Genomic DNA, 25,504 nt, shown 5'->3' on the forward strand with positions numbered 1-25,504 from the left:
AGATGACATTCTGAAAGAGGGTGGAAGTGAAGAAATAGATGACATTCTGAAAGAGGGTGTACGTGAAATAGATGACATTCTGAAAGAGGGTGGAAGTGAAATAGATGACATTCTGAAAGAGGATGGATTTGAAATAGATGACATTCTGAAAGAGGGTGGAAGTGAAAAAGATGACATTCTGAAAGATGGTGGAAGTGGAATAGATGACATTCTGAAAGAGGGTGGAAGTGAAATAGATGACATTCTGAACGAGGGTGGAAGTGAAATAGAGGACATTCTGAAAGAGGATGGAATGGAAATAGATGACATTCTGAACGAGGGTGGAAGTGAAATAGATGACATTCTGAAAGAGGGTGTACGTGAAATAGATGACATTCTGAAAGAGGATGGAAGTGAAATAGATGACATTCTGATACTCACATCAACAATATCCTTAATCTGCTGGATGTCTTTGGGAGGAGCGTTGTCTTTTTTCTTGGTGACCAACATTAGAACTCTGGACATGACCAACACGTCCTCCATTGTTGTTTCTTTGTTAGTCGTCACTTCTTTAATCTGTGACGTCATCTCTACCACTTCTTTACCGCTAGGTGGCGGCTCTGTTGGTTTCGATTCATTTGTTGCTTGTGTTTCTATTAGTCTAACCTAAGGGAGAATTGCTGAATTTTTAAAAAGCAAACAGTAAAGAACCAGAAGAGTATGCCAAGTGTAATTATTGAATGGGCCAAAGCAGACTTAAGTAATGAGATTTTCAAAAACAAAGAAGAATTAGATTTTTTAAGTTAAATTTTTTAAAATTTTAAGTGTAGGTATATTTAAATAATTTACATAATAGCTTTACAAATGACGTGGATTGTAATGACTGACGAGAAGCCGCGTTAGTTGTTAACAGTCTTTATTATGTACAGACGCCATGATGCAAAGAGAGGAAGAGAGGGAGCAAGTGGCCAGAGACCACTATATATAGATAACAACATGTAAGGGACATCACTCAAGATAACAATATAAATATAATACTAATACAGAGAGTGAGTTCCCTTGACCTCACAATTATTTCAATCTATTACATCCCTTTACCCTTAGAACACAATAACACATCTCTCAATAGAACAATTGATAGTATCCTAAAATCACCAATTATATTGTAACATGAACACTATGGTAGATTACATCCTTGCAAACAATGCACAATATGCCACAACATAATCAAAATACAAAACAATGATGTCAAAGTCCTTTTGACCTTTAGAATCATAGGTCTAACTTATTTGGGACTTTGATTGTCCTGCTTGACCTTCTCAGTGGCTTCTGATTTGGTGACTCAAGATTCTGACCATCTGGATTCTCTATCTCAGGAGGTCTAGGATTTAAATCATTAACTCCAGAATTTACATTTTCTGACTCTAGACAACTTGATTCACTCATATCAACAGAACTTGGTTGTGGAACAACTGAGTTGGTGTGAACTGATCAGACTTGGTGGGATTGACAGATTCACACTTATTATCTGCACCAGTTATTTTTAACTTTATAAGGCACAGGTCCTGTACATTGAACAATTTGACCTGGTATCCATTTTTCCTTTTTCCCATAATTTCTTAGATACACATTCTCATTAACACCAAATTCTCTTTCAATGAATGTTTGTCATGATTTAATTTTTTTAATTGGCATCTGAAAGTATTATGCTATTATTCAGATCCTTAACTGGCATAGATTTCTTTGATTGATCAATTTCCTCAGGTAATCTGATAGTGCTTTTTCGTAACCAAACATACTGTTTAAAAGTAATATCCTGGACAATATCACTTTGCAACTGTGATCCAGTATTTGAAGTGGGTGTATTCAATGGCAAAAATCTTTGCTCTTTTCTTTTGATGTTACCCTTTTAGTTTCTGTAAGTGCTAATGATGTTAGCAAAGTTGTTTTATGATCACATTCCTTCTTACTTAAAGCATTTGAAATTGCCATATCACCATAATCATTTATTAAGTTACAAATACTTTGTTTAGGTAGCTCTGACTGATAATGGACTGCATCTTCTCCATCTTTTATATTATCTTCACAAAGGGTTTTAATTTCTTATTTTATATGGCTTTAAGTCATCATTCACAGACTCTTCAGGCCAACCATTCTTACAGTACTCATATACTTTTATTAAGCACTCATCTTTTTGTGTTTCTCTTTTAATATCATTCACATTTATATTGGAGTTATCCATGATAGTGAAGAGAACAAAAACATCTTCTGGTACATAGCTCAGGCTTTGGTTTTTTAAAGGTAATCTACTAAGACTATCTGCACTATTCTCAGATCCAGGTTTGTATTTCAATTCATAATTGTATGCAGTTAGTGTGATAGCCCATCTTTGAATTCTTGGTGAGGCATGCTCAGGTAGGGTTTTGTTTTCTCCAAATAAACCTAGCAATGGTTTATGATCTGTAAAGATGGTGAACTTCCTACCAAACAGAAACTTATGAAATTTCTTAACACCAAAAATGATGCCTAAGCCTTCCCTATCTAACTGAGAATAATTTTTCTCAGCCTGGTTCAAAGATCTACTGGCAAAAGCAATGGGTCTGTCACCCTTCTCATCCATGTGGGACAAGACTGCTCCTACACCATCTGGTGAAGCATCACATGTTAATATAAGTCTTTTCCCTGGGTCATAGTGAGTTAGTAAGGTGTCAGCAGACAAAGCCTCTTTTGCTGTGTTAAAAGCAGCTTCTTGTTGTTTACCCCAGTGCCAAGTTGCATTTTTCTGTAGCAGCTTGTACAGTGGTGATAGTCTACCAGACAGATTCCCTATAAACTTTGCATAGTAATTTATCAAGCCCAAAAAAGCTCTTAGTTGTTGGGTATTTTCAGGTTTGGGTGCTTCTTTAATGGCTTTTGTTTTCTCAGGTTGAGGTCTGATGCCTTGCTTGCTTAATATATAACCAAGAAAACTAATTTCTGTCAGCATGAATTGACATTTATCTTTGTTTATCTTTAAACCTTTTTCACCAACAATTTTCAATACTTTATCTAGTGTTTTAAGATGTTCAGTGTCATTCTTACCAGTTATGTACACATTGTCAAAGTACACACAAACATTTGGAATATCCTTAAAAATACTGTCCATGACCGCTTGGAAAATTCCAGGGCTAGATGATATGCCAAAACATAGTCTTTCATATTGGTAGAGTCCTTTATGTGTGTTTATTGTCGTATAGACTTTTGAATCTGGATGCAGTTCTAGTTGAGTGTAAGCATGACTAAAGTCTAATTCAGTGAATTTGTCTCCTCCTGCCAAATTCAAAGAAATTTCCTCAATGTTAGGTATAGGGTACCTATTTAGCTCTATTTGCTTATTCAGTGTGGTTTTATAATCTCCACAAATTCTTATAGAACCATCCTTCTTTAACACTGGCACAATGGGTGTCGCCCAATCGGAATAGTCTACCTTCTTTATAATGCCATTAGATTCTAATCTGCTTAGCTCATTTTCAATTTTATTCCTCATTGCATAAGGTGGAACTCTAGCTTTGCAGTATCTTGGATTTGTATCTTTAATGCTTAACTTCACTGTTCTATCATTTAGTAAACCTGAATTACCAAAAACACATTTATTTTCAGATATAACTTTATCTAGTGAAGTAAGACTAGATTCTTTTACATTCTTCAATGAACAAATACTCTCCCAATTTAACTTAAGATCACTTAACCAGTTCCTACCTAGTAATGGCGGTCCATTTCCTTCAACCACAAGAAGAGGAAGTTTAACACTTTGACCATTATAACTTACATGAACCATACACTCTCCTATTACCGGAACATTGTCACCAGTGTATGTTGTTAGACACTTGTGACACGGCTGTAGAGACACTGATCCTCCTGTGACAGCGTCAAAATCTTTCTTTGTTATGACTGTTAGAGATGCTCCAGTGTCAAGTTGGAAGCTGATGCTCTTACCGTTGATATTAACTAGTACATTGATGGGAGCATGACTCATTGATTTCACAGAGAACAGGCTGAAATCCGGCTGCGAATCAGTTTGAGAATTTTCATAGGTAGAGTGGTTCATTGGTTGGGTTAGGTAGTCTTGGTGAGAGTTAACATAGTGCTGCCTTTGGTTGCGGTACCGTCTTGACTGGCTAGATTTAGCAACAGACGAAGACTTTGCAAAGCAGGCCTTGGCAATGTGACCTTGCTTACTGCACTTATAACAAGTTGCTAACTTGAACTTGCACCGATGAGATGCATGGGGACCCTTGCATCGATGACATTTTTGATAATTATTACTAGATTTAGATCTAGGATTTGAACGAGCAGGCTGTTTAGCATAAGTTGGAATGCTCTGATGGGGTTGATGTTTATTGACTAACCTGCTGTTTACTGCATGGATCTCTGAAGGTGCTAAAGATCTCGCCGCATCTGATGACTGCTGGAATGACATTGCAAGTTGTATTGCTTTTTCCAATGTTAGATCTGACTCGAGCAGCAACTTTCTTTGAATATCAGGGCTGTTTACACCTGTCACGAACTTTTCACATAATCTGTCAGACAGCGTGTCTCCGAATTCACAAAATTCACTTAAATGACGTAAAGCAGCAACATATTCTGATATTGACTCGTTTGGTTGACGAGTCCTACTGTCAAATCTAGCTCTACATAGAAACTTTGATGGTACAGGCGCATGGTGGTCTGTTAGCAATTTGCTCAGCTCGTTAAAGCTCTTGGTATCTGGACTAGCTGGTGCGCATAAGTCCTTTAGTAGCCTAAATTGTTGAGGCCCTATGACTGTTAACAAAACAGCTCTCTTTTTGGCTTCTATCGTCACGTCGTTAGCTTCTAGGTAAAAGCTTAACCTCTCTAGGTAATCTTGAATGATTTCATCATTCGCATCAAATTCTTTTATTTGGCCATACAGCGCCATAATTCTAGAAATAATTAGCTAATAAGCTCTAGCAAACCTCTTTTTTGCGTAAGTAGGTGCTCTTTCTAGTAGATGTTTATCCTTCGTCGCCAAATGACGTGGATTGTAATGACTGACGAGAAGCCGCGTTAGTTGTTAACAGTCTTTATTATGTACAGACGCCATGATGCAAAGAGAGGAAGAGAGGGAGCAAGTGGCCAGAGACCACTATATATAGATAACAACATGTAAGGGACATCACTCAAGATAACAATATAAATATAATACTAATACAGAGAGTGAGTTCCCTTGACCTCACAATTATTTCAATCTATTACAACAAATACAGACTACGTTTTTTTAATACTTGGAAGCTAAATTATTGTAAATTAATACACTCTAATTAAAGCAATCACTGCTAGGTTTGAATTTTTAGATTTAAAATTTGGTTTTTAAGCGAGTGATTTATTTTTCTGATATAGGCTGCACTTCTGGTTAATTTTTTTATGGATGAAATTATGTTTTTATTCCCTTCACAGCAAGCATGTTGATAACATAAACACCTGAGGATGAACCTCAATCAAGCATGTTAATTACATTCAGTCAAGATGTTAGCAATATTCTAAAATTAACATTGAACTTATTGTAGACTACAAGAAGTCCAGCTGCAGTCACTTACCAGGTTCACGACACAACACCAAAGCCGCTGCAACAAGTAACAAGTGACTCACCAGGTTCAATATTTTCTGCAGCTTCTCATCCACACACCCAGAAACATCAGGCTGACCAATCCAACAGATTTTTGTCTCCTGTTGGCTACAGGCCCACGTCGCTGTACCTGGGATTGGGGCAATAAAAAAAGTATAATATTTAAACATTTTAATGTATTTGGTAGTACAAACATAAAAGACAAATACATTATGAGCATTGGTTTTGTAACATAAAACAAGTGGCACCAACCTTTTCTGTTTTTACAGCGGACTTGAGCTGTTTGACCAGGAAGTGTAGATGGCCAGTTGACTGAGCCAATGGTTGTGTTGGGACACACACGGGGGTTGGTGTAAAAAGTTTCAGCAGTGATTAATTGTTCCATTAAATTGGAGCCAAAACTCGGGATGTAGCAGTTTTTATAAGCTTTTAGTTTGGTTTCTACAGAGCTGGTGGTGGTAGTGCTGGCAGGTGTGGTGGTTGTTCTCTTGGTAGGTCCGGTTGGTGTGGTGGTTGGTGTGGTGGTTGGTGTGCTGGTTGGTGTGGTGGTTGGTGTTGTGGTAGTGTTGGTGACATGACTTGAGACTCCTGGAACTTTTTCCTTATGAGAAACTTCTGGAACTTTGCGTGTGTTGACTGTAGGGATGTTTTCTGTTGGTGGAGGGACGTAGACTGATGGTTTGGTTGTTCCTTGTGTTGCTGACGTGTTGTTGACGTTTCCAGGGGTGGCAGATTTTGGGATGGATGGGTCGAGGCGGATAGTTCCTGTGGATAGCACGCTGCTGTCTGCTATCTGCATGTCTGGTGTTGTGGTGGCGGTTTGGGGGCGGGCAGTAACTGAAATATAGTGATAGCATCAGTCATGTCTTAAAGAATAACATCAGTCATGTCTTAGAGAATATCATCAGTCATGTCTTAGAAAATGTCATTAGTTATGTCTTAGAAAGAATATCATTAGTCATGTCTTAGAGAATATCATCAGTCTTTATTAGAATCACTCTAAACACTTTTGATTATTTAATGAAAAAAGGAAATAAATCATTAATGTGCTGTAAGGGCCAAGTTTACATTAAGTGGCAAACAATTCATATGAGAAACATGAATTTAGTATGTTATATTCTAGCTTTTAAATACAGCTTTACATTTGTTGTATATGACTGCATCAGTTCACAAGCATACGTCAAATCAGATTTTACAAGCAGACGTCACAATCAGACTTTACCAGCAGACGTCACTAGCAGACGTCAAGTACTTACATTGGGTGTATTCACAGATGTAGGGCAGTGTGTCGTCACAGTCATGTAGAACAAGTTGAAACTGGTTGGGTTGTAAATTTAGTGCACTGCAGTCGTATCTTCTTCTGTTGGGTTTCGTTATTGGTCTGTGGAGAAATGTTTTGATGGATTTGGTAGAGATGATATTTTGTTAGATTTGGTAGAGATGATGTTTTGATCAATTTGGTTGTTGTGTTATTGGAATGTGGAGAAATGATATTTTGTTGGATTTGGTAGAGATGATATTTTGTTGGATTTGGTAGAGATGATGTTTTGTTGGATTTGGTTATTGAGTTATTGGTCTGTGGAGGAATGATATTTTGATGGAATTGGTTGTTGGTCAGTAGAGAAATAAACGTTTAAATAATGAGATCTCCTATTTTTGCTCTAAACTATTCTGGTTTAGCATGTGTAGGCCTACATCACCGGATCCAAGTCTAGGATCTAACATGGCATTGAAGTATTTGTGAGTCCGCCATGATGTTTAGAATGTGAGTTTGTAAATGTAATGTGGTTTACCATAGACCTACTTACTGAGCAACATCCGAGTTGTCCAACCATTTTGGTTTGTCTCCCTTGGCTGTGTCTTTCCTTATACCGACCCAATATTTGCCGGCAGCAAATTTGTTTTTGTTCATGTACTCTTCTAGTTTATTCTGGGGGTTACAGAGGTCAAGTTATAATTATTACTGACAAAGTCCACAGACTACAGTTAACTGATAAAAAGATCTCAAAACGAAGATAATATACTAGATATAAATGCGAGTTTGTTCTACGAAGTTTTCTTTAAAAATATTTCCACTCACGAAAACATCCCGCAATGCCCGCCCTCTACCACTCCCCTCAAGTATCCTAAACTGCTGCCTCAACCCGAACCCCTTTTCCACACCCCCCCCCCATCCCAACACAAACACCTTCATACAATCTTTGCATTAGGAATTATAAAACGTGCGACGTGCTAGTCAGCAGAAAAGTACCTTAAAATACCGCATGGTAATGTGATCTAGAAACTTTTAGAGCAGTGGTTTTTAACCTTTTTGGAGGTACCGAACCCCCACCAGCTTCATATGGACATACGTGCATTCACCAAATTATTTTAAATTAATGAGAAAATTAAAATTAATTATTTTTTTTTTCCATTTTCAAATCATAGGTATAAATTTTACTGGTTAACAAAATTAACCGTGCAACAACATCAGTGTTTTCTTAGTTTTGAGGGTGCTAGACTAGAATTGTTCCATTTGGCATTGCAAAGCATGCAGTTAGGATGCTGATTCTCATAAAGTTCCTTTTTGGGGGGATCCATATTGTACATATTTCTTTTTTGCTCGACGTAGTTAGTATGAAATGATTAAAATACTAAAAAAAAGAAATTACACAACGCACAATCACCACAAGTTAACTACTGGGCAACGATATAGAAATAAAAAGTATGCTCGTCACAGCACGTAGGCCTATATTATACAAGATCTACGCGCGCCTGTATAAGTGGCGTTGACACGATTCGTGACATAAGTGTTTCGTGACGTCAGGGGTCAATAATTTGATCGCCAATCATGAGTTTGATGTGTCCTGACCTCAGCCAAACCCTCGAGACTCTCTCACTGAACCACTGTGGTATATTGAACCCAGGTTAAGAGCCACTGATCTAAAGCAAGCCTTTCCACTAGATGAATTATGGACATTGAAATAGGCTACTAGTGGTAGAACTACGACAGTGCCTTCAAACTCCGCAAACAAAGGGAGTGAGGGTATAAACTATTTAGAAGACCAGACTGTGACAGCATTTATAAACTTCCTTGTCTAGACAAAGGTATCACACAGCTGCATCTTGGTCTCAGTATAGAATAAAATAATTCATAATAATTTTAAAAAGCCCTACCATCTCAGCCACAGTCTGTACCAGCACCGGATTGTTACCATCACAACCATCGGGTGACTCCGCCCACTCGGCAGTACTGTCGCCATCTGTGACAAACTTGTAGCAACTTCGGTGTATCTTTACGTAGTTTTCTGGACATTCACTGCTATCTGTAGAAACACGACAAGTTAAAGGGACATTTGTTATCTGTAGAGACATGACAAGTTAAAGGGACATTTGCTGTCTGTAGAGACACAAGTTAGAGGGACATTCATTGTTATCTGTAGAGACACGACAAGTTAGAGGGACATTTACTATCTGAAGAAACCAGAGTTTCTTCAAGGCATCTCTTCGGGGGGGGGGGGGGGACTTTACCGCCCCCCCCCCCCCCGAACGAAATGAAATTTATATAATTTATATAGAAAATATATACTTTTAACAGTGTCCGCCCCCCGAAAAAAGTTTACCCCCCCCCCCCCGAAAATTTCAAGTGCCGCCCCCGGAGAAAAAAGTCTGGAAGAAACACTGGAAGAAACTGAAGGACATTAGCTATCTGTGGAAAATGAAGGACATTTGCTAACTGTAGAAACTAAAGGACATTTGCTATCTGTAGAAACTGAAGGACATTTGCTATCTGTAGAAACACAATTTAGACTATAAGAGGGACATTTGCTATCTGTAGAAACAAAGAGAGACGTTTGCTGTCTATAGAAACATGACAAGTTAGAGGGATATTTGCTATTTGTAGAAACACAATCTAGAGTGACATTTGCTCTTTGTAGAACACAAGTTAGAGAGACATTTGCTATCTGTAGTACTTCTTCCAGAATTTTTTCTCCGGGGGGTGGGGGGGGGAGGGGGCACTTGAAATTTTCGGGGGGGGGCGGTAGACTTTCTTCGGGGGGGGGGGGGGGCGGACACTGTTAAAAGTATATATTTTCTATATAAATTATATAAATTTCATTTCGTTCGGGGGGGGGGGGGGGGGGGGGCGGTAGAATTTTGCCCCCCCCCCCCCCCCAGAAGAGATGCCTGGAAGAAGCTCTGGTAGTACTGTAGTAACATTACAAGTTAGAAAGACATTCGCTTTATATAGAAACATGACAAGTTAGAGAGACATTTACTATCTGTAGAAATATGATAAGTTAGAGAGGACATTCTTTAGGGAAAGGCTCATCGTATATTTTGCAAGCAGATTCCTTCTCTGAGTTGAGATAAACATTAAAGATATCGATTCTTTGCCACCAAAGCAGTTACTCAGCGGTTGTATTATGGGGTTGTCATAAGACCATCCAGTGGCGTCGCTAGGTCGGGTGTCACCCGGTGCGGCACCTAACGGTGTCACCCCTCCCCCGAATATATATATATATATATATATATATATATATATATATATATATATATATATATATATATATATATAAGACTGTGTATACGCATGTAAATATGCATTTAAATATCTCTTTTTTATGCATTTAATCTTTTTTAAAGCTACGTAATTTGGGCTAAACTTTTATTTATTTATAGAAATGAGTAACGTAGTCTCGAGTTCGAATCCGGGTTCAAGTCAGTAGATTGCCTGAGTCCACCGAACTCTGATGGGTACCTAACTCACGTTAGGGAAAGTAAAGGCGGCTGGGCATAGTGCTGACCACAATATCTCTTCATATGCCGAGGTCACAGAAACAAGTGAACTCTACTTCACTTGCCCCATAGACCGTCAGGTTTGAAAGGGAAATTAGTGAACAAATACTATATTTTTACGACGCTTGAATCCGCTCTTTTCCTCGTGTGAGTATATTATATTAGTAATCAAATTATATTTATTATTTAACATTTTCAATTTGCAAAATACACAACATTTAATGATCAAACTGACTAAAGGCGTGAATTATCGTTTTAAGCATTCAGCCGACGAAAAGAGTCAACTTGTGTCCATGTTGCAAGCCAACCACATCTGTTTATCTGTTGATCTTTTTTATTGCTTATGGTTTCTATTATTCATTTTGGTCTCTCAAAAAAAAAATCATTGTATTTGTAATAAATTATTAAATTTGGTGTCACCTTCACCCCCCCCCCCCCATCCCCACACACACAGAGAGAGACGTGGATTGACGTGTCAGTTATTACAATTCTCAAGAAAACCCTTTTCCTCAGGCAAATGTTGTTTTGCAACGTTTAGTTGGTGTGTGTGTCGTCTTTCTGGTTATAAATACAGCTGGATGTAGTATTGTTTTCTATATCGTTAGCAGGTTAACGCAGAGGCGTAGCGACCCATCCCGGCGCCCGGGGACAAACTTTCGATTTGCACCCACCCCCCCCCCCATCCCCCCCTCCCCCGCAAACTTTCGATTTGCACCCCCTCTCAACCTTTCAATTTATTTTTCCAACCCATTTTGGCGCCCCTTAAGGTCGGCGCCCGGGGACATATGTCCCCCCGCCCCCCCCCCCCCCACTCGCAACGCCTCTGGGTTAACGTCATGGTGTCACCCTGCCCTCCCCCCACCCTTGTCGGGATTTGTCAATTTTGCTCTTATTAAAAGACTTTTCAACTCTAATTAATCATTTAACTGGAATGATCGTTATATATATATATATATATATATATATATATATATATATATATATATATATATATATATATATATATATATATATATATATATATATATATATATATATATAGCTATTATTGCCTTGGTGTCACATTTGTGATGATAGAAAGTGCATAGGGTATACGGACTAGTGTGAATGGGCTATATCAATACATAACAACTCGGGCAGAGGAGGCTCGTTAGCTGGGGACAGCCACTCTTCTAGGAGAGACAACTCCAAAATCAAGCAACTGCTACCTTGTAGTTTGTTCTTGGTTGGACAAAGGCTATGGAAGCAAATCCAAAAAGAAAAGCAGGCTGAAATTTAGTGAAAATCGGAGTCAATGGCCTCAATGGCGCATAACCAGTTGACACGTATCCTTAATTGTGTTAGAGGGGGATCCCTTCCAAAACTAAAATTAAGAACGAAGAAGAAGAAATACAAAAAAACAAAACAAAAAAACAACCATGTAGTTTCAAAGAAAACAATGACCTACCTTGTGTGTAAACTAAAGTCACAAACGAGCTGACGATGATTGGCCAGAACACATGCATGTTGTCGTGAAGGACCTCTGAAGTTTTCCTTTTTTTTTTTGACGTGACGGAGCACTAGTTCACCAGATCTCTAGGACCTTTTTTTGTCGTACGTTTCTACTAAACTTCACTTAAGTTTCAAAACGCTGAATGCAATATTAAAACTCCAGTAAACGTGACCTCACGTAGTTGTGTGCTTTCTTCCCTTGCCCTATGGCTTCACATCAAGGCAGGCAATTTTGTTTGTAAAACACAACTGCTATGATTTAAGTAGATTATAGCTGGTGAATAACAAGAATGGCTATCAGTGGGTTGAATGTATGAATATATTCCAGCTAGCTATATTGTCAGTTAACCGTATCTATCGTTTTTCGGTTATTTTCATTATTAAACAAAATTGGATATGGATAATTATTTATCATTTTTAGCATCTCACATCTCCTAAACCAGTAACTTGCGCCAAAGCAGATGTTTGAAATATGTGACTGTTTCATTTTTAACAGTAACATATAGCCTATAACTAACCCTTCGTATGTATCCAAACCTTATGACACAGCACAAAATTGCAAGGGCGTTTAAAAGCTTTAGGCATTAATCCCCCCCCCCCCCCCTGAAACATTTGTATTAGGTGGTGCTGAATTTATTCAAGTGGACAACAAGATACAAGATTAGATTAAACAAGAGGACACTTTACATTGTATACATTTTTACAACACACCCTTTCGCCATTAGTTAATACAGAATATCTCCGATATCCATACTGCTGGTTAAATGCTACATGTTCGTGTTATAAGGCCAAGTGCTTACACACTTTAGCATAATTAATCACCAATGCCAGGCTCTTTGTTTCGCCGTTGCATATCTCCCTTCTTTATTTTACTTACCTGGTGTTTGTGATGGCCTAAGAACAATTATACCTCACCATGCATCCTTGATATAGGCCACATTTTAAAAATCTGCTTTGCAGGGCAGTTTTAAATTTGTTAACTAGTAAAAACAGCTCAGGGAAACTTGCTTGATTTTTTTCTCTAGCTGAAGCCACTCACTAAACAAAAGGTAGGATCTTCTGCATGCAGCCTTGTTAGGCTAAACTTATGTTCCAATTAGATCCCTATATTCATCAATACACAACTATATTCGAGACTAATAAAGACATAGTAAGTCTACTTATTAAAACTAAAACAACATACCTATCTAGTTGCGATAAAAAAAATTCCCCTGAATTGTGCTCAAAACTTTGTGTATCTTTTATGACGCTAGTTCAAAATTCAATTGTCAACTTTAAGACATCGTATAAAAAGCATGATGCACTCACAAGTCTTAAGTCTGTGACAAAGATAGCTATTATATGTCCACTTGTCTCTATGTAGGATGCGCACAATTTGATGGTTCTTCTCCCCCCCCCCCCTCGAGGCTCAATGCATCTGCTTCCTCTAATTATGACTAATTGGGGTAATTTACTTCCTGACTGTATTTAACCAGTTGAAATTTTGAATGATAGAAATACAGGCAAATTTAACTCTTGTAAAAAGTGGGGCAGCTAAATTTGTGTATTCAATATTGAGATTGGTAAATCTGAAAATATAAGCAACAATATGCACCTCGTGAATTAACGTGCAGATTGTGCTGGTATTTCTATTTTGTGAAATAATTGTTGGCACTACCATCCCCATGGTTTAAAAAATATGTTTACGAGAAAGTAACAAGTCACACAAAGTTTTTTTTCAAAAATTATCATCTTTAATAATCAACATTGGAGGTATAAAAGAGAAAATATTGTGAGGCAGTACATGTCATTGTTATCACATGACAAGACAACACCATTGGTCACATGACAAGACAACACCACTGGTCACATGACAACACCACTAGTCACATGACAAGACATCACTGGTCACATGACAAGACATCACTGGTCACATGACAAGACATCACTGGTCACATGACAAGACATCACCACTGGTCACATGACAAGACATCACCACTGGTCACATGACAAGACATCACCACTGGTCACATGACAAGACATCACCACTGGTCACATGACAAGACATCACCACTGGTCACATGACAAGACATCACCACTGGTCACATGACAAGACATCACCACTGGTCACATGACAAGAGACATGGCAGCAAACCTATACTGCAGGGATGTTGGGTTGCGCACCAGCACTGTGCAGTGCCGCCTCCCCTGTTGTTTCTCCAGGAGATCTAACACAGCCAACACAGAGCAGAAGCCCAGCCCTGAACCTTGACCTATGCCAAGGTGAAAGTCACCTCCAGTGATGAAGCCCATAACAGGACGAGAGGTGTGACTCAACAGCCTGACATCCGCATGAGTGACCTCAGGTCCAGCTCCTGTAACCCGATCTGTTGATGTTGCCTGCGCTAGTCCAACTACTGGTGTCTGACCAGCTGATATTGGCTGACCAGGTCCAGTTGATACCTGACCAGTTGATGTAGCCTGGACAGGTCCAGTTGATACCTGACCAGCTGATATAGCCTGGGCAGGTCCAGTTGATACCTGACCAGTTGATATAGCCTGGACAGGTCCAGTTGATACCTGACCAGTTGATGTAGCCTGGGCAGGTCCAGTTGATGCCTGACCATCTGATGTAGCCTGGGCAGGTCCAGTTGATGCCTGACCAGTGAGTCCTGCCACACCCACAACACCAGCTGATTTCTTCCCCCTCCTTTTCTTTTTCCTTAGCTTTAGCCTCAGCAGCCTCTCTGCTCTTCTCTGTGCCAGAAATGGATCTTTGTGCTGGGGTTCCAGTGGCCCACTGTATGTCTTGTCTCTGGCCAGAGCTGTCAAATCTTCCTCAGATGGAACACATATCTGGCCGTTGATGGCTGGGACACCGCGGCACTGGATCATCAGATAGACTGGAACCAGGGCAGATGAACAAGAAGGGAGGCAACTTTCACCAAACTTCTTTGACAGAAGAGTTCTCATATTTTTCGCATCTTTGCCCACTGATTTCTTAATCTGCCTGAAGAAGTTTAGAGTATCTGTGAGTGCATCATTGAGGAACCTGGTGATTCGTCTCTCTTGTAACACAAAATAATTGTTTCCCTGAGGTGTGACTGCATATTTCTCCTGCCATTCTTTCACAAGTTTCCCAAACTCAAACCTAAAAGGGGAGGTAATCCCAAGCTTGGTGTAGTTAGGGCGCTTGGCTGGGGGCCTGCGATTGTGTTTTAATTCCAATGCTTGCAGCTCCCCTGTCAGTTCCTCTTGCCCAGAAGGTGTGTCAGGGAAGTCGTAAGGCTCGGCCAGCATTCTGGCTTGTAGGGCCACACTCCGCGCCTCCCTGAGCCCCCCAGTTCTGGCCCCTCTGTACACCAGCGCTACCCAGAACGCCATGGCCCAGCCTGAGGGGACGAGTAGGTCCCAGCCCCCAGCATAGCCAGCCCTGGCACCAGTTGCGATGGATCCTGGTCTGTGCATCAAAATAACAGGAATCAGGGACTCTCTCTCACCCAGGTCCAATGGCGTCCCTGAAACAGGTGTAGTCTAAGGTAACAGGTGCATCAACTTGTTAAACAGATATATTTTTTTACATAATTAAAATTAGATGGTGCAATTAACATTAATTATTAGCGGAGAAAATCATATTTCATTATTCACAATTAATTCTTTATAAAATGTAAATATAAAAAAAACCAATACTGGGTACTACAAAATGATAATTATTGTTTCCTTTTTGTTACAATTTTAAATTTCTAAGAATTTAATGCATATCTTTAAAGAATATGAATGAATGAGTAACAACAGAAAATGTGAGTCATTTTGAAGAAATGGTATAGAAAGAACATGTAACTTTCTTTATGTTGATCATGTACCTCACACATATAGGTGGAACATGTATACTCTTTATGTGGAACATGTACATTGTATCATGGATGTCGAACAAGTACCTTGTTTATGTAGAACATGTACCCCATTTATGTGGATCAGGTAACTTGTTTATGTGGAACACAAACTTGTAAATGTATTAACCAGTACCTGGTATCAAGTGTTTGCTTCTCATCTCATTGAGCTGATGTTCTGCCATCTTTGTTGCTTTAACTTTCTCTCTAATGGCAGGGTCCCACAGTGGGCTGTCAGCTACTTGTTCAGTGAAGGCTGGAGTGGACATACTGTTCACAGCTGAACCTGAGCAAGAGATAGTACATCTGTCTTGTGTTACAAAACATCTGTCTTGTGTTACAAAACATCTGTCTTGTGTTACAAAACATCTGTCTTGTGTTACAAAACATCTGTCTTGTGTTACAAAACATCTGTCTTGTGATACAAAACATCTGTCTTGTGTTACAAAACATCTTTCTTGTGTTACAAGAGATAATACATCTGTCTTGTGTTACAAGAGATAGTACATCTGTCTTGTGTTACAAAACTGCTGTCTTGTGTTACAAAACATATGTCTTGTGTTACAAGAGATAGTACATCTGTCTTGTGTTACAAAACATCTGTCTTGTGTTACAAAACATCTGTCTTGTGTTACAAAACATCTGTCTTGTGTTACAAAACATCTGTCTTGTGTTACAAAACATCTGTCTTGTGTTACAAGAGATAGTACATATGTCTTGTGTTACAAAACATCTGTCTTGTGTTACAAAACATCTGTCTTGTGTTACAAAACATCTGTCTTGTGTTACAAAACATCTGTCTTGTGTTACAAAACATCTGTCTTGTGTTACAAAACATCTGTCTTGTGTTACAAAACATCTGTCTTGTGTTACAAAACATCTGTCTTGTGTTACAAAACATCTGTCTTGTGTTACAAAACATCTGTCTTGTGTTACAAAACATCTGTCTTGTGTTACAAGAGATAGTACATCTGTCTTGAGTTACAAAACATCTGTCTTGTGTTACAAGAGATAGTACATCTGTCTTGTGTTACAAGAGATAGTACATCTGTCTTGTGTTACAAAACTGCTGTCTTGTGTTACAAAACATATGTCTTGTGTTACAAGAGATAGTACATCTGTCTTGTGTTACAAAACATCTGTCTTGTGTTACAAAACATCTGTCTTGTGTTACAAAACATCTGTCTTGTGTTACAAAACATCTGTCTTGTGTTACAAGAGATAGTACATCTGTCTTGTGTTACAAAACATCTGTCTTGTGTTACAAAACATCTGTCTTGTGTTACAAAACATCTGTCTTGTGTTACAAAACATCTGTCTTGTGTTACAAAACATCTGTCTTGTGTTACAAAACATCTGTCTTGTGTTACAAAACATCTGTCTTGTGTTACAAGAGATAGTACATCTGTCGTGTAATTTTTTAAAGTGATTAAAAAGTAGATTAAGACAGCTGTTTCAGATTACCTTTTATGGATCATTAAATTTGGTTGAAATTATTCAATGAGACTTTTTATATAGCTTAACCTTGTTTGTTATGTTAAAATATATTGGTTAAAGTTAACAGGGGTGTACGCACAGACTAATATGGAAAAAAAATTGACGAGGGGGGTATACATTTAATGTGACATATAATGGCTCTTGAGTAAATTTTTGACTTTATTAGTTTTTAATGTCCCTCTTTAACATAGAAACAACCTTTGGTGCTGATGAACAGCTTCTCATGTCTTTTGTGAGCTGAAAAACTATATAGGTAAATTAGCTTTGAGTGTAAATATACTTTAAAAAATATAGTGTGTTTTTAACAAGAGAATAAGTTAGCCCACTGTATTTTCTATCATATTACATGTCACAGATACAACATAACTGATATGACTAGTGAAAGACTAGGACAGGATTTGAACCTGTGACCTCTGGCATTAACACCAGTGCTCTACCAGCTGAGCTACCTAGCCAAAGTGAATTTCATATCATTACTTACAAACACACCACTACACAAAAATGAAAAAAAATAACAAACAGACAAACTGCTCAAACAAATACACAAGATTAAATGTTATCATCAATTACAAACAAACACACCACTGAACAAACACACATGGTTTCTAAAAAGCCAGCACACATAAAAACAACTCACCACTGTTGATAAGTGTGACCTTGCTGCGCTTTGGGGGCAGCAAGAGCCTGGGGTCCCTGACAGTCAGGCCCAGAATGCTGTTGGCTGGCACCTGGCCTGGCGTGCTACACTGCAGGTCCCTCCATACATCTGCCTGCTGCTTGAAGGATTCTTGCTGAAGGGAGGACGAGTAGTAACTCTTCCACCAGAAGTCAACGTTACCTTGGGCTGGACTGTCTGTGCACTGGCTGATCAAGGGAGATAACTGTAAAGTTTCACTCAACACAACATTGGAAGCTGGTCCAAAAAGTCGGAGTTTGACCAGCTCATTATTTAAAGGTCTAACAACAACATCCGTGCTTCCCTCTGTCATTACTTCAGAGGATCCCTGGTCAAAACATTTTGTGATCTCACCAAAAACTTGAGAGAAAATAGAGAGATGGCAGCCAACCCAGATGGTTGATTGAGTTGTGTGGGGTGGGAGTGCTGGCCTCCAGAAGTAGCTGACTGGTCCAATGGCACCATAGGGGTACATGTCATGCTTATACAAGACTAAAGACGCATGGCGGGTACCCAACGATGTCAATTTTGATGCAAAGGTTGGTCCTAGAAATGAATAATAAACGTGCAGTAAAAAAACTGATAAAAACTGTATTTTTTTAAGGAAATTTAAATTCTGATTTTCGACTAAAAGATTCAAAACACTGGTCAGACAACTCCGTTACCATTAAATAATTCTATTATTTTAGATATTGCATCTATGTAGTTACACAAAAAAGAAATACTGAACTAAGATTTCAATTTGGTGATCAATTAACTTTACTTTCTGATCAAATTAAAGCAATAGAAAATAGAATAGCTGCTAAATTTTTATATCAATTGTATTTAAACAAAACAAGTAATTAATTCCTACATTTAAAAAAAAGATTAAATCTAATCACTGTTAAAGTTATGACAACCAATACCGACCTGTTTTTTCACTACACAAATGGGAAAGGGCAGTAAGAATTTTCTCCCTTAATCCTGTGATTTCAATGTATTTTTCAAATGACACGTCCTAGAGAAAAATGTTAATAAATTATAAATTGAAACAGATACTGGTTGGATCCTGATATGCAATAAACAGATATAAAATCTGAAACAGATAAAACAGCTGGACACCTGACATGCATGAAATAATAAATGTTAATAAAGAAAAAGTGACACTCTTTTTTAAACTTTCAAACATCCAAAGCTAATATTTATTCTAAATGAATTTCTTTCAGAAATGGATTTAATAATTAGTAAATATTAAATGGGACGGAGTAGCCTAGCGGTGGAGCGCTTGACTGAGTTCGAATCCGGGTTCACGTTAGTGGAACATCCTTGAGTCCACCCAACTCTGATGGGTACCTATCTCATGTTATTGTTAGGGAAAGTAAAGGCGGCTGGCATAGCGCAGATCACATTATCCCTTTATATTCAGGGTTCAAGAAAAATATGAACTCCACTTCATATGCCCAATGTATTGTTAGGTCTAAAGAGGTATCTTTACTTATTTTTTAAAATATTAAATAGTTCTTATCTTGTTTTTTCGCAAAAGGATGTAAAAAATGGTGTTTATTGTACAGAATTACTATAAAAATAATTACACATGAAAAATTAATAAACCCCTTAAAATGGACACATTACCTAATTTTTGAGCTAGTCTTTGCAGATGCCCCCTTTTGACTACTTTCCAAAAAAAAATACCTGACTTTGGTAACTAATAAATATGCTTGATTTACTTACAGTTGGATATTTGTAGATTAAAAAATTTAAACTATTGAAAATATGTTAGAAAAAACCTTACTAAAGCCTTATATTACATATAATTAATTTCACAGTGAATGGAAACAGCATAATTATTATTTAGAAAAATAACAGAAATAATTCAAACATTTCAATAATTATGATCCAACCAAGTTGCAAAATCAGATATTTTCAATATGTTCACACTTGACAGCTGAAACAAATATACAGTTGGACTAACAAAAAAAAAAAAGCAGACCACTTTTACAATTATAACATTGAGCTGACCTGCATTAGACAATGATTGTTGACAGCTCTGTAGCAAGCACGGACACTTTTGTCATTAGGGTGAACTGCCAGTTTACAGCCCCATTTTTCAACCATCTTAAATCTTTTTGCATGCCAAATGTGCGTTTCAAGCCAGCCAATCCTACGCTTCCTTCTTTCATACTCTGAGAGAAGATTACTTGGACGCCGTCTGAATTTACGACTTGGGCGTTTTCCTGGAGCTTTAGTTTTTTCCAACTAAATAAAAAAAGGAAGTAAAAACTCATGTAAACCAACACTGTATTAAATTTGTTTTTAGAAAAAGTGTTTTGCATAAATCATCAACAATTCTAAGTCTCAACTAAACGGTCATTTGAATATATCAGCGATGTATGGGTAGGGTAAGAGAGGTATGCAATAACTACTCACTTCTAGCTTGACAATGCTGTGAAGTCTCTTGGGAACTCTTTTGATATTATGACTCATTGCCCTTCTCCTCATGTGGCGGGGCAGCTTCTGAAAAGCCAAATGGTTGCCTCCAACATCTTTCACTGCCTGTGTGAGCGCTTGGATCTCAGTGGCTCGACTCTCAACAAAGTGTTCAACATTTATGTCTAGTAAAAATACAAAAATATCTCAGCTGTTAAATAAAAATTATGATACTCACAATAATAAGCATAAAAAAATATTTAAACTAAATTTACTTAATTTAATATTTATTGTCACTCACTACCATGCACACCACACCTCTCCATGACAACACTTCTTACGTTTGAAGCTAAAGAAAACAACAAATCCGGTTAGACTTTTTAAGTGGCCATGCACCCAGAGTTCCTCACTAGTAATGACCAAATAGCGATCACGTGGTTTAAAAAAAAAAAAAATTTGGTTGTCATTCAAAAGTCGTGCCTTATTTTTAAAAGTGCTTGCGATATTTGATTTATTAATAGTTCTACAACCTTCAAATCATTTTTGTACCCTCCAGGCTATTTTAAAAGTTCTATTAATTTTAATGAGACCGACTTTAAAATTTAGCCTCCATTCTCCAAAGCAAATTTTAAAATGCTTTTCTGGCATATCTAGCCCTGGCCAACTATAGCATGTTTATATAATGTGAAAACCCGCCATTTTGCTCGTGGTAAACATTTTTAAAAGTAATTCTAAGAAGGTCTCTGGAACTAAGACGAAAAATCGTCGGAAGTCATGCATCTGGTCCGTACGCCATATTGTTGTTAGCAACCAGCCACGCCTCCCGGGTAGCAGCAATACTAACAATATAAGCATAACATCAAACAGAAACAAGCCTTCACAATTATTAATGCAAATTTACATAAAGGAACCACCCGTTTCATAATTTATCATTAGAATTCAATTATTTGCTAACATATTTTGTGAAATTTTCATTTTTGTTTCCCACTTGTTTCATTTTTTACAGAGATTATGTAAGACCATACAAAAAGAAAAAAAATATATTTCTCCTCTCCTATTAAAGCTAGAAATATAAATTTGGTACCAATGGAATTCTTAATCCTTCCCCTAACTAACTCATATGATTTTAAGATAAAATAGGCTTACTCAAAAATTCATTTTGTATGCTACAACCTACACAGTAAAACTCCATTTTAGAGTATTTTATTCTCCGCTTCTCGTTTACCTCCAGTTGAGCTTATTTTATTATTATAATAACCGAAACACACCACAACATTAGGAAAACACGATTTATTTATTTGTATTGTATTTTTGTTTTAACAAATGAATAAAAATGAATAAAAAAACAAAGAGACTGACTTCATTTTAGAATTTGATAATTTACTTATGTCAAAACTTGAGAAAAATCCAAATTTAGAATATTGAATGTGCTTTGTTCATGTGTCAGTTAGCATTTTCACGGCAATGGGTGAAGTACGAAAACATACCTCACAATTGCAAGGCGGTTAAGTTTGTATTGTTACAAGTATCTCCCAGGCATGATACCATAAAAAACATTTATGAACTTACAATGACCCCAAAACTGAGGCCAACACAATTTCAAACAGCTATTGCCCGAACTATGACGTATGCTGATAATTAAAGTTAATGTGAACTCACGGTGAACCCACGACCATGTAAGGTAGGAATGTTGGGATATTTTTCCTAATTAACATAGAATGATAAAATGTACACAGATTAATCCTATAATATACCCCATTGATAAAGATACCAAATTTATCATTCTAGGCCTAATAGTTTTTTTTATATGAATTTTTAAAGTTATGTATTAAACTTGTTATATATCACTGTAACAATCGGATTTATTTTAATTGTGTGATTGGCTTTAGGCTTGCATACCACTGCTGCTATTTGAGATATAATTATAAAACTTTGCACATTAGTGCTAGAGAGTGTGGGCAATAGAAATATGAAAGTAAAATCAAAATTTGATGAAGGATAATTATAACTAATCAAGTCAAATTAAAGTGAGGGGTGCTGTTCTATATAGGTCAATATGCAGACTGAAAGTCTGTTTTTTTTTTTTAAATATTAAAATTGAAACTTTGCTAGAGGGTGGGGGCAATAGAAATATAGAAAAAAATTATATTAAGTATGACTGCATATAATTAAAAAGTCCTATGAAAGGGTGTTGCACCCTTTTATAGTAATTATAGTGACTGCAACGGACGTATGTCCAGAATGTTACTATAATAGATAGGATACATTTTGGTTATTGATACTGAAGCATGTAATAAGAAGAATGCTGAAAAATAAAACTAGGGATGGTGTGGTAAAGCACTCAACTACTAACATGCAAGTCTTAAGCTCAGATCTCAGACGAGTCTGTCTTTGTAGCGTGCAGCATCCACCAAGCTCGGATGAGTACCTGACCCATGTAATGTAAGGGAAAGTAAAGGTAGCTTGGCAGAGAGCTAACCACACCATCACTTCATGTGCAGTGGTCAAGAAACAGATAAACTCTACTTCAGCTGCTTTATGGATGATGGATTGACAGGTCCAAAAGGGAAACTACTTTAATATACTAGGGCCTTTATAAGGCCCTATTGATATTTTGGTACAACTAAATTACTAATCAATAGAAAAACCTTAAATTCTTGTAAAAGTTTATTAAGCTAAGTGTTAGGTTGTACCAAATCAGAAGTTACAGCTTCCCTGTCTATCTGCTTATATGAATATATATATTGGCAACATGCAGTGATTTAAATCCATATTGTTTGTTGTTATTTGTTTTTTGTTACTTTTTATTATTAAATGTAAAAATTGTATCCTAAATTATCATGCCTTTTTCATGTCATTCTAAATTCACTGCCTTATTAATTAGTACCCCCCCCATGTCAATTGCTGCACCTTTTGTTTATTATTTACTAATGTCATAAGCATAATTATTACAAATAATTAAATAAGTTTATCACCAAGCTTCTTTACTTATCATAACCAATAATAGGCCCAGAATTACTTTATCAATCGATACATATAGTATATAGCATTAGTTTTACTAAGAAATAGGCCTACAACTTATTTATAGTATAAAGTATAATAGTATATTAAAGGGCTATTAGTATTAGCCTTAAATCTAAGTAAGTAGATATGTGTGAAATGCTTGACACTAGTTAATGTAAGCCTAAGCTTCTTGCCTGTCGTTTTTAATAGATAACTTGATCAATGTATTTTATCTAGTTTTAACAATGCCACCCACAATTTAAATTCTTTCCAACTTCGAAAACTACGCCATTGGCATTAGTGCGCGTATTTTATCGATAATAGGTAATGCGGTGCTAAACAGACGCCATGGCGTTGTCAAGGCCGAAGCGCTTGCTCGGGGATTTGACATGTATGATAACTCGTAAGCAGAAGTAGTAAATGCCATAAAACCGTTATTATAATAATATTTGTTTATTTAATGGACACTTAAAACTAATGGCAAGACACTTATAATGTGTTTAATACGTAAACTTATTTAAAATGTGACAGCACCGTACGGGACATGTTCGCAAGATAAATTCATTAGAATCGTGCGATCGATTTCAGCTTAAAGATTGTCATAATGGCGGTAATTTTCTAATTGAAACATGTAATACGACTACACTAGAATATCTATATCGAATATTTCTAAAAACTCGATTCCAACAGTGAGATTCGGCATTCTTCGGAAAAGGGCGAGTTTTTATAAAGACTGCATCAAAAAGTCCGGATATTGAATACCGAATCGAAACAGCGGAAGTCGGAATGCCTAATGTAAGGATTTTTCTCACGCTGACAATCTTACGATTAACGATATTTGATTGGAACTGTTCTAATGCTTTTTTGTTTTACCTTTTCTAATTAAAAAAATAAGTAGATTTAGCTCTAGTCAAGTCTAGTCCTAGTGTTTTCCTAATGTTTTTGTGTGTTTCGGTTGTGTTTATAATAAAATAAAATATGCTCAACTGGAGGTGAACAACCTACACTATGAAAACCTGTTTAATTTTTACCAAAATATTGGTTGGTTTCTTTTCTTACCATACACTATTTTTTCTTGCATCTTTGACTCTGTCAATTTGACAAGTCTATTGTGTTTAGCTGGTGTTGAGCCGTCAACATCAAATGTTTTGTTATCCACTTCAGAAGTAGTGCTTGGTCTTACTCTTTTGCGAGCCTGTTTACCATTATTAATTACCGAAGTCATACTTGTATTGTTTTGATTAAAAGTCTAATTTTTTAGAACGTAGATCTAGATTTCGAACAATCGAGATTCTAGGTTTACAAGTAAATCTAGAACTAGAATCTAGATTATTCTAGATTATACGCATTTCTCATAGCACGTTTCCATTTTGTTTTTAACATTTATCTAAACTTTTTACTTTAGGCCTAACAACTTTCTTAAACTTATACTATATCCAAGGGGCTTAATTTGTACGGTATTTGTTAATTTTTAAATAATTTTTATTTTCTCGCATACAGAGTAAGGAGCAAGTAGGCCTATTGTAACCGTGTTCAAATACCACATGAAATTTTGACAGTTTTCACAGTTTTCAAACTCAGTACTTCAAAGGTGAAGTATAGAGGACTTTAATCGGGCAAAAATTCCAAATCCAGATTTATCAAAATAAAGGCGTTTTACTCGTCATCAAGTCGGAAAAACTGGACTGTGTGGGCTGTTTGTGTCAGAGACGTAGCGAGGGGGGGGGGGGGTACATATGTCCCCGGGCGCCGACCTTAGGGGGCGCCAAAATGGGTTGGAAAAACTAATTACAATGTCATTTTAGCTGCATTTTTGCATTATAAATAGTTTGAGGACGGATGTGCAAATCAAAAGTTTGAAGGGGAAGGGGTGCAAATTGAAACTTTGCTCCCGAGGGGGGGGGGGGAGCCAAATTGAAAATTTGTCCCCGGGCGCTGGGAAGGGTCTGTGTGTCTATCTGTAAACACGATAACTTGAGTACCATTCAGCTAAATTGACGAAGTTTGTTATATCAAAATTATAATTCTGTATTAAGTATTACCATTCAGCGATTTCCAGTATACGGAAGTGAATATATTCTTCTTTCGGTTTTTCAAACGTCTATAACTTAAGTACTTTTCAGTTTGATAGAAGAAATTTCTCTTAAATCTAGAGATGTAGAAAATCGAATTCTCTGT

At 37.2% G+C, this 25,504-nt stretch overlaps 2 protein-coding genes and 1 non-coding gene across 4 annotated transcripts in view; all 3 read right to left on the reverse strand.

The window, feature by feature from the left end:
* Positions 1-25,504, reverse strand: part of LOC131928287 (adhesion G protein-coupled receptor L4-like) — a 111,089-nt gene that overhangs the window by 39,218 nt on the left and 46,367 nt on the right. The window contains exons 1-7 of one of the 2 annotated variants that reach the window (XM_059284275.1): positions 11,832-12,084; positions 8,762-8,910; positions 7,414-7,535; positions 6,862-6,986; positions 5,858-6,442; positions 5,629-5,735; positions 421-645 (exon numbers count right to left, since the gene is read on the reverse strand). In XM_059284275.1, coding sequence (XP_059140258.1) covers positions 421-645; positions 5,629-5,735; positions 5,858-6,442; positions 6,862-6,986; positions 7,414-7,535; positions 8,762-8,910; positions 11,832-11,889 — 1,371 coding nt within the window. In that variant the 5' untranslated portion in view covers positions 11,890-12,084. Of the gene's footprint in view, positions 1-420; positions 646-5,628; positions 5,736-5,857; positions 6,443-6,861; positions 6,987-7,413; positions 7,536-8,761; positions 8,911-11,831; positions 12,085-25,504 lie in introns of those variants that run through there. The other variant, XM_059284276.1, reaches the window with a different exon arrangement.
* Positions 13,629-24,688, reverse strand: LOC131928289 (ribonucleases P/MRP protein subunit POP1-like). The gene is made up of 7 exons (XM_059284277.1): positions 24,386-24,688; positions 20,324-20,508; positions 19,916-20,152; positions 18,827-18,914; positions 17,879-18,463; positions 15,881-16,030; positions 13,629-15,372 (listed from the first exon to the last, which is right to left on the reverse strand). Exons 1-7 carry the CDS (start codon positions 24,549-24,551, stop codon positions 13,982-13,984), a joined length of 2,802 nt encoding a protein of 933 aa, XP_059140260.1. The 5' UTR covers positions 24,552-24,688; the 3' UTR covers positions 13,629-13,981.
* Positions 17,625-17,696, reverse strand: Trnal-uaa (transfer RNA leucine (anticodon UAA)). The gene has a single exon. It is a non-coding gene; the product is annotated as a tRNA-Leu (tRNA).

This window comes from Physella acuta, unplaced genomic scaffold (genome assembly GCF_028476545.2).
Source record: "Physella acuta isolate Inbredline_101_S28 unplaced genomic scaffold, ASM2847654v3 ptg001480l, whole genome shotgun sequence".
Classification (NCBI taxonomy): domain Eukaryota; kingdom Metazoa; phylum Mollusca; class Gastropoda; family Physidae; genus Physella; species Physella acuta.

What these genes read in the sequence shown, in the direction of transcription:
- LOC131928289 (XM_059284277.1), bottom strand. Translation starts at nt 24,551, where the DNA reads ATGACTTCGGTAATTAATAATGGTAAACAGGCTCGCAAAAGAGTAAGA. An exon ending in TTTGTGTAGTGAAAAAACAG is followed by an intron (nt 18,464 to 18,826) that starts GTCGGTATTGGT and finishes ATTCATTTCTAG; the next exon opens with GACCAACCTTTGCATCAAAA. An exon ending in AAGCAAACACTTGATACCAG is followed by an intron (nt 15,373 to 15,880) that starts GTACTGGTTAAT and finishes CACCTGTTTCAG; the next exon opens with GGACGCCATTGGACCTGGGT.